The sequence below is a fragment of the Leopardus geoffroyi genome, chromosome B1 (assembly GCF_018350155.1).
Source record: "Leopardus geoffroyi isolate Oge1 chromosome B1, O.geoffroyi_Oge1_pat1.0, whole genome shotgun sequence".
Taxonomy (NCBI): Eukaryota; Metazoa; Chordata; class Mammalia; order Carnivora; family Felidae; genus Leopardus; species Leopardus geoffroyi.
The window spans coordinates 123,101,537-123,115,787 of record NC_059327.1 but is presented as its reverse complement, the minus strand read 5'-3'; the positions used below and the strand labels follow the sequence as shown (position 1 = coordinate 123,115,787).

General features: G+C 45.1%; 1 protein-coding gene across 2 annotated transcripts in view; it reads right to left on the bottom strand.

Annotated features, from left to right (window-relative positions):
* The window catches only part of TSPAN5 (tetraspanin 5), a 174,165-nt gene that overhangs the window by 21,606 nt on the left and 138,308 nt on the right, over window positions 1–14,251 (bottom strand). For both annotated transcript variants that reach the window (XM_045472197.1, XM_045472212.1), the window contains exon 2: window positions 11,477–11,527. In XM_045472197.1, the coding sequence (XP_045328153.1) occupies window positions 11,477–11,527 (51 nt within the window). The remainder of the gene's footprint in view (window positions 1–11,476; window positions 11,528–14,251) is intronic.

The window sequence follows — 14,251 nt, the reverse complement described above, 5'->3', positions numbered from 1 at the left end:
ACCCCCCAACGTCCATTTGTCTAAAGAACTGCAGCAGAGTCCAGAGAGAGAACTCAAAGGCGAAGAGACAAGAGCTCACTGGGGCCTGAGCGGTCTGGGGAGACGTAAGGTTGTGGGGGCAGCGGAACTCGGGGTCTGGCCAACAGATGCAGGGTTAAAGGAAGACCAGCCGCATTAAAGGCATGTGGTTTCCCTTTTTTTTCTTGTCAAAGGTCATCGATGAGATTTAAGGATCCCTTCTTACAGATAAAAAAATGGCCATGACCTGCTTTGGGAGAAGAGGAGGAGGAGAGGCCATCACCTTCCAGGTATCCATCAAATCCTGCAGCCAGGCAGCTGGTGGGGCAGCCAGCTGTACCAAGTCCTATCCATTAGTGCCACTCACAGGCCAGAAATGCCCCTCCCCCCCGCCCCTGGCATGAGGGGCTGCCTCTCTGAACATGGAAACAAAGCTTTTTCAGAAATCCAGCATGTTCCCAGGCCACTGCCCAGATATTTTCACATGCATGTTCTGATGATGGAATACGTACCCAGAAACAGCCCTAAAGTATAAAGTTTAAACTGAAATATGTAACAGAGGCTCTGATCACGGTGACCCCAAAACTAAAGTGAAAAAGACGAAAGCAAAGTCTAGCCTAGTGGCACGTAATCAGTGCATTCGAGGGCTCCAGAGATACAACTCAGTTATTGAGTAAAGACCTTCCTGGGGATCACCTGAGAGGCGACAAGTACTGCGTTTGTCAGGGGTAGTCAGAATGAAGGCATAGTGACACCCCCAGGAGCGAGTCTAGAGGGGAGACAGGGAAGTAGTGTGTTGGACAGAAGCGTCTGCAGTGGGTATTATGGGAACACAACGGGGAGGAGCAGGTGATGTCAGCAAGTGTAGAGACAAAGTGACAGGGTCTGGCTCACCGAGGGGTCTACGTGTGAGTGGAACAGGTGGTGAGAGGAGACTAACAGGTCGGTGGGGTGAGCAGAGGGAGGCCCAGGTCATTTGTGCGCTTAGAAAGCTCACTCCTTGGGCAGCACGTGGGTGTTAAGGAGGCAGCTGGTAGGCTCTGTGGGGATCTGCACTACTGAGCACACTGTGTGCCCGGCATGGGGCTCCCTGGATTACTTCACCCTCACAATAAACCTAGATAGGACCAGTGTCCATGGCAAGAAACAGACTCAGAGACGGAGTAAGCTGCCAGCCCATCCAATTAAGAAAGTGGTAGGGCAGGGCGCGGAGTTCAGGCTGACAGACCCCAGAGCAGTCTGTCTGCCTACCGCCATGATGCTCTACCGTCTGAAAAAAGCATGCAGCAATGAGCAAGAAGATTCTTATTCTCAACGCGACTGTTTCTACACAGTACACCTGTTTCTAAAATTTTAAGAAAAAGATGTAACGTGATATTAGAATGACGTTTTTACCCTAGACTTCCCTGATCACTATCTGAAGACCAACATGAATAGGAGACAAAGACCCCCCCCCCGCCTCCCATCCCCCACACACCCCACAGGCAAAGAACTTTCTCTTGCACACCCCACAGAAATCAAGTGGATATAAAGTGGCTTAAGGGAGAAGAGAGTGAGAAATTCCCACTTCTCTAGAGAAAGTGGTAAATGTGCTGGGCAACACCTCTCCCCGGCAGCTTGCTTTTTACCTTAAACCTAGTGAGGAGTTTCAAGGGGACCACTGGGAGGGGCGGGGTGGGGGGGGGTGCTCTGAGACACAGTGATTAGGGTCAGACTGCCCAGGAAGGAGCCTGTGGGCTTGGCTCTGACTCCCGCCCTGGAAATCTAGAGAGAGAGGAAGGCTTAGGGCAGGCCAGTGCTGTTCTGGTGGCATTGGCCTCACCCCCAGATGAGTGTGTCCAGGGAGAGGCAGCTTGGGGTGAGAACAGGAAACCTGGGGGGAGAACAGGAAACCTCAAAAGGCAGAGTGCAGAGGAGCACTGGTTGAGGAAGATGGCCAGGTCTGAGCAGGGGAACCAGGCAGCCGCCAAGAATAGAGAAATCCACCAAACTCAAGGGAACCACTAGACAGAGGGACTCAGCAGGGAAGCCTCAAAAAGACCAAGATATCATCCCCTTCACCATCTGCCAGGTCCCAAGAGCAAAGCTCCACTCCCACTTCAGCTCTGGCAGGAAGTGGGCAGAGGAGCATCTGGTGAGCTGGGGAAGGGTGACAACAGGAAGCAGGGGGCAAAGGCCTCACCCTGCTCTCCTCCTTCAGGGGCCCAAGGCAGATGGGGCTGGGAGAGCAAGAACGTTGTAACACAGAGTTAGGTTCGGAGATTTGATTACCATCCAGCCCATGCGGGCTTGGACTTGTGCCTCAAGAAGAGAGTAGAGCTATGGTATCTGAGAGTGAACACCAAAGTCACAGGATTGTTGACCCACCTGAATTTTCATTCCTGAGAAATCCCTCTGAAAAAGAGTTTACACAGATACACAAAAAGAAAACAGGTGTCAATATATTTCATGTGTTTGTTGAACATGCTGGTGACAACACATCAGCTCACATGCTAACTTTCCAGGTACTGAGAAAGAGCTGTCTGGTTTTCAGATTTTTGGCTACAACACAGAACTTGAAAGGATTTCTTGGATAACACAGAGAGAGGCAGACAAATTTACTACGTTTCGGTCAATAAAATGCTATCTCCAAAGAAGTATTTTCAGCATCTCAGAAATGTCTCCTTAAAGTAGTTTTGAAGCCAAAGCAGGCATTTTTCTGTTCCAGTTATCTGGGGAACCACCTACACCTACTGCCTCCCTCTGGCTATGGAAACTTGACCGCCACTGCTATGAACTGCCTGAATCACTGAATCTCCTGGTCTCAGATTTTCCTTCCCAGGAAAATGGAGGCAGTTTTTCCAAGGTGAGTCTCGGAAAACAATCATGTCAATGACTATGACATGAAGTAACTGGAAGGTTCTAAAGGGAGACTTACAGTGAAACAGTGGTCAGGGGAAAGCCTCCAGGAAAAAGAATCCTTCTTGTCCATCCCGCAGGAAAGCCAGAGAGAAAAGCAGTCCAGGCCTGAGATGTTCTAATTCCCATTCCCCTACTAGGTCAGGACTGCCACCAACTTTCCCTCCAGGATGCTTGCTGCAGAGCCCAGGCAGGTTAGCGCAATGGAGGGAGAGGGAGGACGGGCCTCAGCTTACCCACCTCTGAAAGCTCTCAAAGTTTAACCCTAGGGATCCACAGGTCATGGAAGTGAAAACAAAACCCCTTCATGAAGAGCTACTTTGTCCGGTGCAGTCTTTACAGTATGTAAGGGTCCTCTGACTGTTCTCATTCATTTGCTCACCAATACGTTCTGGGCACATGTGGTGTAGGAGGCACGCAGCCAGAATGGAGCATAAAAGGGCAAAGAAGACAGGCTCCTGCCCGCAAGAGGTTTTCAGGTCCCACGAGCCCAGGCTGCACCCTCTGCCCGGCTGGCCAGCGTCTGTGCTGGGGGGACACAGGCAGCCACGGGGGCCTTGACTGAAGGCCAGGGATCGACACTCTTCCTACTCCAAGAAGCTGAGTCTCTGCCTGGCCCTCGACAACTCTGCTGCAGCGCCCCCCTTGTGACCACTAGTGATGTATCCCTCCACCTCTCGCCCCCACCTGAACACTAAGTGAGAAGCACACACCGGGAGCAAAATGGAAAAGGAAAGGTACCCCTCATTTTTCCACGAAATGGGGCAATCATATATAGATTCCTATTTTCATGCCAGAAATGAACGTTTATTTTCTTTCCCGACATCTAGAATTAATGGATTTATTGTTGTTTGTAACACTGTACCATTATCAAATCAGACAGAACCATATGTAATTCTACTTGCTTTTATGCTGTGAGACTCGTCAACACTACATGCTTATGAGAGATCTGGGGCAACTTCAGACTTGCGTAACTGAACCCTACTGGTGTTACGATTTAAAAGAATGCTTGCTTCGTTCATTTGCTCATTCATTCTTTTATAAGCAATATTTTTTGAACACCAGCTCTATGCCAGTCAATGTTCTAGGTATTGGAGTGAAGCAGGAAACAAAAGTCTTTGCCCTCACAAAGCTGCTTTTTTAGTGGAGTGTGTGATCAACACACTTGCTGGCATGAAAGTGGTAAAACCTATAGAAATAGGTAGGAGGAGAAAAATCCAGGGAAGAGGGAGAGTAGCTACTCTAAATAGGTCAGAAAGGCCTGTGGACAGAGATCAGAAAGTAAGGAACGTGCCAAAGTGGAATTCTCGGGGACAGCATACCAGGTAGGGGACAGCAAGTGCAAAGGCCCTGGCTGGGGTGGGGGAGTTATGTTTGAGATTTTGGAGAAACAGCAATATGGTCAGTGGGGGCTACAGCGTAGCAGGGAAGGTCCCAGAAGTAAGGGGGGCACCATATACAGCTCAGAGAGTGATGATATGCTCATTGGAAGGTTTGGAGCAAAGAAGTGATAGGATCTGACTTATATTTTTTTAAAATTAAGTACAGTTGACATAAAATACTAATTTCAGGTATACAACATAGTGATTCATCATCTATATACATTATGAAATAATCACCAAAACAGTCTAGTTACCATCTGTCATCATACAAAGTTATTACAATATTACTCACAATATTCCCCATGTTCTACTTTTCATCCCTGTAACTTATTTTACAATTGGAAGTCTGTGCATCTTACTCCCCTTCACCTATTTCATTTATTCTCTAACTTCTCCCCGCACCCCCCGCCACCTCTAACCACCAGTTTGTTCTATGTACTTGGGAGTCTGTTTTATTTTTTTAGGTTCCACACATAAGTGAAATCATATGGTATTTGTCTTTCTCTCTCTGACTTACTTCACTTAACATGATACCCTCTAGGTTCATCCATGTCGCAAATGGTGAGATTTCATTTTCTTTTTTTTACAGTTGAGTAATGTTCCATTATATATAGACATACCACAAATCTTCTTTATCCTATCATCTATCAATGGACACCTAGGTCTAGCTTCCATATTCTTGATATTGTAAATAATGTTGCAATGAACATAGGGGCATATATATCTTTTTAAATTAGTGTTTCTGTTTTCTCGGGATAAATACCCAGAAGTAGAATTGCTAGGTCATCTAGTATTTCTATTTTTTATTTGTTGAGGAAGCTTCATAGGTGTTTTCCACAGTGGCTGCATCAATTTACATTCCCAACAACAAGGCACGAGGGTTCCCTTTTCTCTACATCCTCACCAACACTTGTTATTTGTCTTTTTGATACTAGCCATTCTATATTATATTTTAAAAGGATCACTCTGGATGCTTCATGGAGATGGACCTGGGATAGGAGTAGGGAGACAAGAGTAGAGGCAGGGAAATAACTGTGGATGTGGTAGCAGCTTAGATCAGGGTATAAAAGTGGAGGTGGAAAGAAGACATGAGATTCTCCATATATTCTCCAAGTAGAGCCAACAGTGTTTGCTAATGGACTGAATGTGGTATGAGAAGAACAGAAGGAAGAGTGTGAAGAATCACCCAAGCAAGTAGAAAGAGAAAGTTGCCATTTATTGCAATTGGGAAGAGCAGATTTGGGAAGGGGAATCAAGAGTGGTGTTTTGGATTAAGTTTCAGAAGCCACTGGACATTTAAGTGGAGATGTTGGGTAAGCTATTGGCTATACAAGTCTGGAGTTCAGATGACGTCCAGATCAGAGATCTAAGTTTGGCAATCATCAGTGACAGATGGTGTTTGAAGTCCCACACTTGGAGGAGATCTCCTAGAGCCTGAGTGAAGATAGAGAAAGAGGTCTTGGGACTGAGCCTGGGGCACTCCAAAATTTAGAGGTCAGAGAGGTGAGCCAGAATTAGCAAAGTATGAGAAAGCATTGCCTATGAAGTAGAAAAACTGAAGTGTGGGATATCTTGGAAGCCAAGTAAGAAAACCATTTCTAGAAGGGGGAAATGATAAACCATGCCTTAGTACTTGCTCTACTGACAGGGTTTATGAATTCCTGGATGAGAAAATAATGTGCTCCAGGACCCAGTATGGGTCCAGTAAGAAAGTAGTAGGTTCAACTAAGTCCCTAGGCTGGTTAATCAGAGATAAAGTGAAGGATATAGTCTATCTACAAAAACAAGAAACAGAAAAACAGCCTGATGTAATGACAAGTAGATGGATTAGAAATTGCTTGACTGATGATGCCCAAGGGCACATATAAGTGAATGAGTGTCAACCCCAAAGGAAATTTCCAGTAACATGTCACTGGGTTCTGTCTTGGCCTGCTCAACATAGAAGTGGCTTTTATCAGTGATAAGTAAACTTGACTGCAATCAGAACAATCTAGGAGGCCTGTGAAAATAGAGCACCCCAGTGTCTACCCCAGACCTACTAAATCAGAATTTCCCTGAGATGGCACTGGGGGGGGCAAGGACCTAAAGGAAAGCCTGAGTTAGAAGAAAGAATTGAGGGAGAAGCTTGATCCAAAGGTACAGCTAAAACCAACATCAATGGAATGGGGAATGTGCTGGATGACAGCTGGGTAAATGTATTTGATTCTGAAAATCAGCCAGACATGAGGTGAACAGGGTAAACTTAGCTGGATCTGAGACCAACTTGGGACTCCCAGTGATCAACAGCAGGATCTCAAACTGCACTGACAACAGATGAGAAAAGGGACATAGTCCAGCCACACCTCCTATGGCCCCTAAAGCACCTTCTCAATGGTACAGAGGACACACTAGAGAGAGGTCAAGGGATCACAACCAAGATGGTGAAGGGACTCCTCACCCACAAAAAGAAGCAGATATTTAGCTCGAAACGCATAAGGAACCAGGCCTCCACCTTGAATGCCTTAAGGGCCAACATGTAGAAGGACTTGCTCTGTGGGATCCAACAGGGTAGATCCATAATCAAGGAGTAAAAACTAGTAAGACATGATTCGACTTTTGTAGAAGGAAGGTCTTTCCAACAGTAAAAGTAACCCAAAGAGACAGAAGTGGTGAGTATTTTGGCACGGAAATTGCTAAACTTATATACACCCCAAATTAGCATATATTACAATGTTATATATTGTATAGTAGCGTGTGTGTGTGTATCTTTCCTAGACTGTAAATTCTCTGAGGAGTTATATCCTGAGTCCAGTACGAACCCAATCCCGTGCTATGTGCTCAATAAATGCTACCTGAAAAAGTAAGTTGATTATGGCTGGATGTTGCCAAGCCTATTATAGAGGTGATTCATGCTACATAATTGTTAATGTTCCTTCTAAACAGCAGATTCTATGATTTCTGAAAACCTGCACATAAACCAGCTTCCCCTGGAGACACAGTTATCCTTTGCACAGTCAATTTGGAATTCAGATAAAATGGATTATTTCATTATTATGTCTAATATTCAATGGTAATATTAGCCCTAGGTTTAAGGCTCAGCCTGGTATTATGTATGCACAAGGGGGAAATAATTTTTGTCACTAAAAATGTGTAAAAATGTGTAAAGCCTTGTCTGTTAAAGAAATTTCATCCTTCCAGTGGAAATCTGGTCCTTCTAGCTGGGACCAACCCAGTTTGGAGATTTACCAGTTCTACATCCCTACTGGGGGGAGTTCACTGATTCATGGGCTGGTGTTTTCAGCCCAGCAGGTGCATGCTACCCACCACCCTTGGCCAACTGTGGTTCACCTCAAAATTTCATCCCATCAGAGGTGAGAAGTTAACCCAAGGTGTTTTGACAGAGAAGCTTTTGCAGTCACCAAGGTGATCAATGCAGATATCTTCCTTAAGAGACCCCCAAACAAAACCAATTCTTTGCTCCATAGATCAAAGCCTGAACTCTCCTAAAATTTGAGGCAGCTTCCAACGCCACCATTCTGCTCCTCCCCATGCTATAGTCATGCGTCCAAGGGAGGCAGCCCTATATACAAGGAGCATTTACTTTATACCAGGCACTTCTTGGGGACCATCTCATTTAGTCCTCAAAACAAGCCTATGAGGTGGTTACTGTCCTCAATGCACAAATGAGGAAAGGACATCTCAGAGAAGTTAACACAGTTGCCCAAAGTCACACCGATGGTAAATGGAGGAACCAGTATTTGAACTCTGGTCTGTTCAGCCTCAAAGCTGTGCTCTTATTCCACATAGGAACCAGAGCAATCTTAAAACAAAAGCCAGACACTTAAAAAAGAAAGAAGAAAAAGAAAAAAAGCCAAATCAGGACACTCCCTTATCAAACTTCAGAATGCTCTGGTGACTTCCTCTCATCCAAACTTCTGCAGGACCCTGCCTGCCCCTCTTGCCACATCTTCTTCTTGCCCTTGCTCTCTCCCTTCCAGTCTTACTGACCTCCTTCTTGTTCCCTGGAACCCCAAGTCCCTGACTCAGGACCACCACACCTGCTATTCGCTCTGCCTGGAATGCTATCCCCCCAGTGCCCTGCAGACCCTGCCCACTTCCTTTGGGTCTCTGCTCCAATGCCACCTCCACAGGGACACCATTCCCAACCATCCTTTTCTAAAAGAGACCCCTTCTCTCACCACTCTCTAACGATACCTTAGGTTTCTCGATAGCACTCACCAGTACTTGAACAAAGGCGGGTTTGGGCGGGGGGAGGAGTAAAATGGGAATGGAGTCAGTGGGAGGGGGTTGTGGGAAGACAGGGTCGGAGGGAGGGGGTGGTGGGGACAGGAAGCTCAGCAGGAGGGGTAGCTTGGTAGTGTGGCCTGGCGACCACCCATTGAATCACCTTGGGTTCCACGGCCTCATGTTAGGCGTGCTCTGATGGTGGCAGTGCAGGGGCCTGCTCAGTGCTCACCCTGAATCCAGTGTCCTCAGGTAACCCAGAAGTGGGGGTGTGAAGGCCAAGGGGAAGAACAGAGCCTGCAGACCACCATGGGCAAGACTGCAGCCCTACCTGTCCCTCCTTCCTGCTGGTCCACTTCCCCCCAGGTGGGTTTCTTCCCTATGTGCCCCCTTCCAACCCCACTGTACCTTCTTTGAGACCTTGATTTATTGTTCACCCCTCTTCTCGAATTTACTTCTTGGAAAATATATTTCCCCAGAGTATGTCCGTGTCAGGCACAATTCAAGACGGTGAGGACATGTCATGAAAAGTCTGATGACAGGAGACAGGAAAGGATGAAGTGAGACAGACAGAATGTCACATGGACATGGGTGTGGGGAAACAGGTCCATAGTAGGGAGGCGGGTGGTCCGATAGGTTCCACAGAAAGGTGATTTGAGCCGGACTTGGATCAGAGCTTGGTGATAGCTAGGCAAAGAGCACTCGGGGTCCCTTGAAACTCCTGAGGGGACAGTGTCTACATCAGGGCCAGTGAAGGCAGAGGCACAGATGCCATCAGCCAACAAAAAGGCCTCAGTGCTGGGGCAAGGGCCCAACGGGGATTGTATCAACTCTATGTTTTGCAGCGAGCTATGGAAAATCAGCTGGCTGGAGTAGAGAAGTGAAATTATCTGACATACATCTTCAAGAAGTCCCTTGAGGAATTAAGGAGACCAGTATGGGTCCATTGCAGTTCGGGAGACCTTGGTGGTCAGCATCGGGGTAGGTAGCACCCAAGGTGGTAGGAAGAAGTCCTCAGCTAGTTAACTGCTTATTGTCAGGGCCCCACAAGAATGCAAGCTCCACAGCGCAGGGACTGCACGTCATTCACTGCCGTGTCCCCACGCCAGGGGCCAGACGTGTGGCCGAAGTTCACTAGAGAGGGTTGCTATGAGTCCTTTACCCTCTGCTACCTCCATTTATTCCCAGCTGGTGAAGTTCTGCTACACAGTAGCTGGCTGGCTGGCTGGCCAAGTAACTTCAGCTCTCCAGAGAAACTTTCCATTCACTGGTAGTGGCTTTGACAAAGAAGGGACTGCTATTTCAACCCTACCCAAAGGCTGCGTCGCTCCCTTGCTCTGATATTTGTGTGACACTGCCAGCTTTAGAATTTTGTCATTTTATCAGAGGAGAGACATTTGGGGTAACTGATGAAACAAAAAGGTAATTATATTTCACAAAGTGGAAAAAAAACCTCCCAAATTACCAATGGTCTGTTTATTGCCACAATAGACAATTAGTTCATTTAATGCCTTCCAACATCTTTTCAAATCAGATAGAAATGGACTCTTATTAAAGGAGAGTTATAAAAAGCTGTGTTATCTGGCATTAACCAATCAGAAGGCTTCAAAAGTAACATTTCTGAGATTCCACCAATACAAACCTACAAGCCTACAAGGGGATCAGGCAGAAGACATGTATTCAACATAAAAGTTTCTAGAGAGAAAATGTCTGTTCTGGGAACTTAATTTGTCTCCCTTCATCACTGGCCTGCCTCAGAATGTTGCTGGAAGGTGGTGCACTTTCTGTAAAACATTTTACATTCTGTATAAGTAGTCTGCAAATAAACAAAGGATGGTTCACTTTCAAAACTCAGAATATGAGTTTTATTTGATGCAGTCTATCTGAACATTTTTATTTTTCCTTTTTTTACTTATAGAAATTCCTACTGGCATCCGAGGGGCTTTTGATGGCTGGACTTTCTTAGTTTTTCCTCTCCTAATACACCGAACATCTCACAGAAACTCTTGGCTTCAGGCCGTGGTCAAGCTCAAAGGATGAAATGCCAAAGAGATAACAGACTGGTCTTCTGGGAAAACTTAAGCTAAACTCTGTTTACAAGCTTTCACTGATCCATACACTCCCTCACTCTCACAAGGTGGGTGATAAAACGCTGCCAACGATTTCACTTCCAAAGAAGGAAGAAAAAAAGCTCACGTTAATTTCTGAATTCCAGTGCTTGGCCTCAGTAGAATTTGTAAAGAAACAATTAAAAGGTGCTGATGGGAAGTAAGGCAGAGGAGTGGACACAGAGAGGTCGGGTCACGAGAGTGTTGCTTAGAGCATAAACTGCCGAGAACATTGCATCTTCACCGTAGCCTACAATATGCCACTCTGTACTTCCAGATATTTCCTTTTACTATATTGTATTTAAATTTCGAACATTACTAAATACTTTCAATCAGCAGACAAGTATTCACATTCTTATTAACGTTAAGTTTATCTGATATTCAAACATGAATTTTATCCAGCTTCCTTCATACAACATGCTAATAACAGCTTATTACATAATGCTCACACTAAAAAGAGAAACCATCTTTTACGGCCTGAGTAATCTTCCAAAGGGTTAAAAGAGAAAGAGAGAAGGCTGAAGGTGGTTTAGTGGTATTTATAGGCATTACTGAAATTCTTGTGCCAGAGCGAGGAAACGTTCCACAAGAACGCACATCTCCTGCTAACCGATGTTATGCACATGTATTGTTACTTTTGTAATTATTTTGATAAGATGACTGATTTAGCCTTCATTTCTGAAGAGCCTTTGAAATATGACACTATCTTCTAAGAACACTTTCTTTCATTAAAGAACCACGTTTCTTTATACTCTGCAGCTGTCAAAGAGGAAAGGAGACAACATGTAAGGCAAAGTGCAGCCTCTAACGACCAATATGTGTGCATTTTCATGATATTCAACTTACTTTTTCATTCCACGCCCACAGTCCAATTCCAAGAAATGCTATTCCCAAAAACTGAAAGAAAGAAAGAAAGAAAGAAAGCGTTAAGTATAAGGGTAGATGCCATGTTTTTACTAATACAAATATAAATAAAGTTTTCAACCAATTCTTTTATCACCTTATCTGTCTGAGAAATAGCCTTGCCTAAAATCTGAGTAATAGCCTTTAATGGAAAAAGAAACACCATAATCACCTTGATTAAAGCTATTACAGCATTAAGAAGGCTTCAGTAAAGAAAATGTGGTATACATTTGCAATGGAATATTATTCAACCTTAGACAGGAAGGAAATCTTGTCATTTGCAACAACCTGGAGGGCACCACGCAAAATAAAATAAGCCAGACAGAAAAGATAAATACCACGCAATATCACTTACACGTGGAATCTAAATAAATAAGTTGAGAGGTGCCTGGGCGGCTCAGTTGGTTAAGTATCTGACTGTTGACTGCGGCTCACGTCATGACCTCACGGTTAGTGGGACTGAGCCCTGCATGAGGCTCTATGCTGACAGCAGGGAGCCTGCTAGGATTCTCTCTCCCCCTCTCCCACTTGCACGTGCTTGCACACTCTCTCTAAATAAGTAAATAAAACATTAAGAATAATAATTATAAATAAATAAGTTGAACCCATAGAAACAGTAAAAAAGTAGTGGCCAAGGGTATAGTAAAGGGTGTAAGTTGTAAGATAAATAAGGTCTGAGGATCTAACGTAAGCATGGTGACTGTAGTCGGTAACACTACAGTAAAGTTGAACCTTGCTAAGAAAATGGAAATGATGTCCCACACACAGGAAGGTAACTACATGAGGTGATGGAAGTGTTAACTCAAGGCTAGGGAATTCTTTCACAATGTACACTGAATCATCACATTGTACTCTTTAAATATCTTATAATTTTATTTGTCAATTATATCTCAAAGTGGGGAAAAAACTTCTCAAACATTTTTAAAAGACAGGGTGGGGACATGTCGGTGCTTAGAACTCACTGAAATTATGAGGAATAATAATTAGGCAGAACCTTGAGCAAAATCAGAGTCATTAATAATGTTTAATGCTGCCTTTTAGGGTAGGAGAGGAAACAGTACCTACCCCCGTCCGTCCAAGCCAAATGTTCACTAAAAAAATGGACGACCAGGGACATGAATGTAAAAAAGCTGGCGACTCTGTCTATGCCGTCATGCCGTCAGAAATGGGCCAGGTCCCAGAAGGCATGCAGAAGCCCAGGATGCCCCTCAACATACTCTTCACCACGTCTTCAAAAAGTAACAAGAATCCTACCAAGTTCAATGTGACCCAAAGAAAAGTCCTGGATGCTTCCATTTTTCAGACACTTAAATGATTTACATTGCAGTTGAGAGGCCTTCCACAACTTGGCCTGCTCTCGACTCTGTGCCATACGTGCACATGCCCCGTGAAGCACAAACCACACACCCCCAGCGCTGCCCGCCAGGGAGGGAGGGGGAGCAAAAAGTAACAGAGGGATTTTCCATTTTAGTTAGTTGTCACTGTATTCCCTCTGCTCTAAGATACACATTCTCCCCCCCACATTTTAACATGTCTGAAATTGGGACAGATCTTGAAATCAGTGGCATCCCAGTTTTTTCCCCCTCTTGATTTTACCTAACTAAAATAGCAGGTCTTTTTTTTTTTTTTTTAATTAATCAAATTAAAATTTTTTTTAATGTTTTCATTATTTATTTTTGAGAGAGAGACAGAGCATGAGCGGGGGGAGGGGCAGAGAGAGGGAGACATAGAAGCTGAAGCAGGCTCCAAGCTCTGAGCTGTCAGCACAGAGCCCGACACGGGGCTTGAACTCACGAACTGTGAGATCATGACCTGAGCTGAAGTCAGATGCTTAACCAATTGAGCCACCCAGGAGTCCCAGCAGCATGTCTTGCAATCAGGGTGTCACATGTTTGAGGACACATTGTACAGGGCCGTCTGCCCACTAAGAGCTCGGCAGTCGGAACTGGGCGTAAGGGAGCATGAGGGAAAACACATCTTATTCCTCAGCTTCATTATCAATAGCAACTCTGAGTGAATTTCCTTCCCAAACACTGAAGTGAAAAGAGAGTGGGCAGGTTAATGAGCAGTTTCAATCGGATGACAGCAGCACACTCTGTTTATTTTACTAACATCTTGATTAAGTTAAATGTCAGGAAAGCTGTCCACCGAGAGGGTGCGCAGAGAAGACAAGAGTGAGTGAGGGTGGTTATTCTTTGCAGTTTGGGGGAAATCTGAGAGCTGTCCACCTGGCGAGGTCATCATTCGCAGCAGGGAAGCGTGGGGGTTGCTGACGCTTTGAGGGCATCGGCTAATGGATCCAAGAGGGGCTGGGGGAAAACAGAAGGAGCAGAGGGGAAACGCAGGACTGAAAAAACAGACGGCTGACTGCCCTGAAAATCTGGTTGTGTTTTTAGAAGAACTTCCCAAATCTCCCGCCAATTATCTGATTCTGCAGTGAGACAGCATGTAATACCTTCTGAGCCTCCATGTGCAAAAGCTTCAGCAAGTCCTTGATTTGGCAAAAACTGAGGACCCCTTTCTTTTGTTCTTATAGGTTTGAAAAGGGTTTAGAAAGAGCTGTTGTTCTGAACCTCCCAAAAGAAAACTAAGGTCCCCTCTACGGCCCTGGTTGGAGTGCTATGTCGCTTTATGTTTTTGATGGAAAACAACAAATGTACCAGTCCCAGAAATGACTCAAAGATACCTGGGACTCTGTAGTACAAAAATAAAGCAATT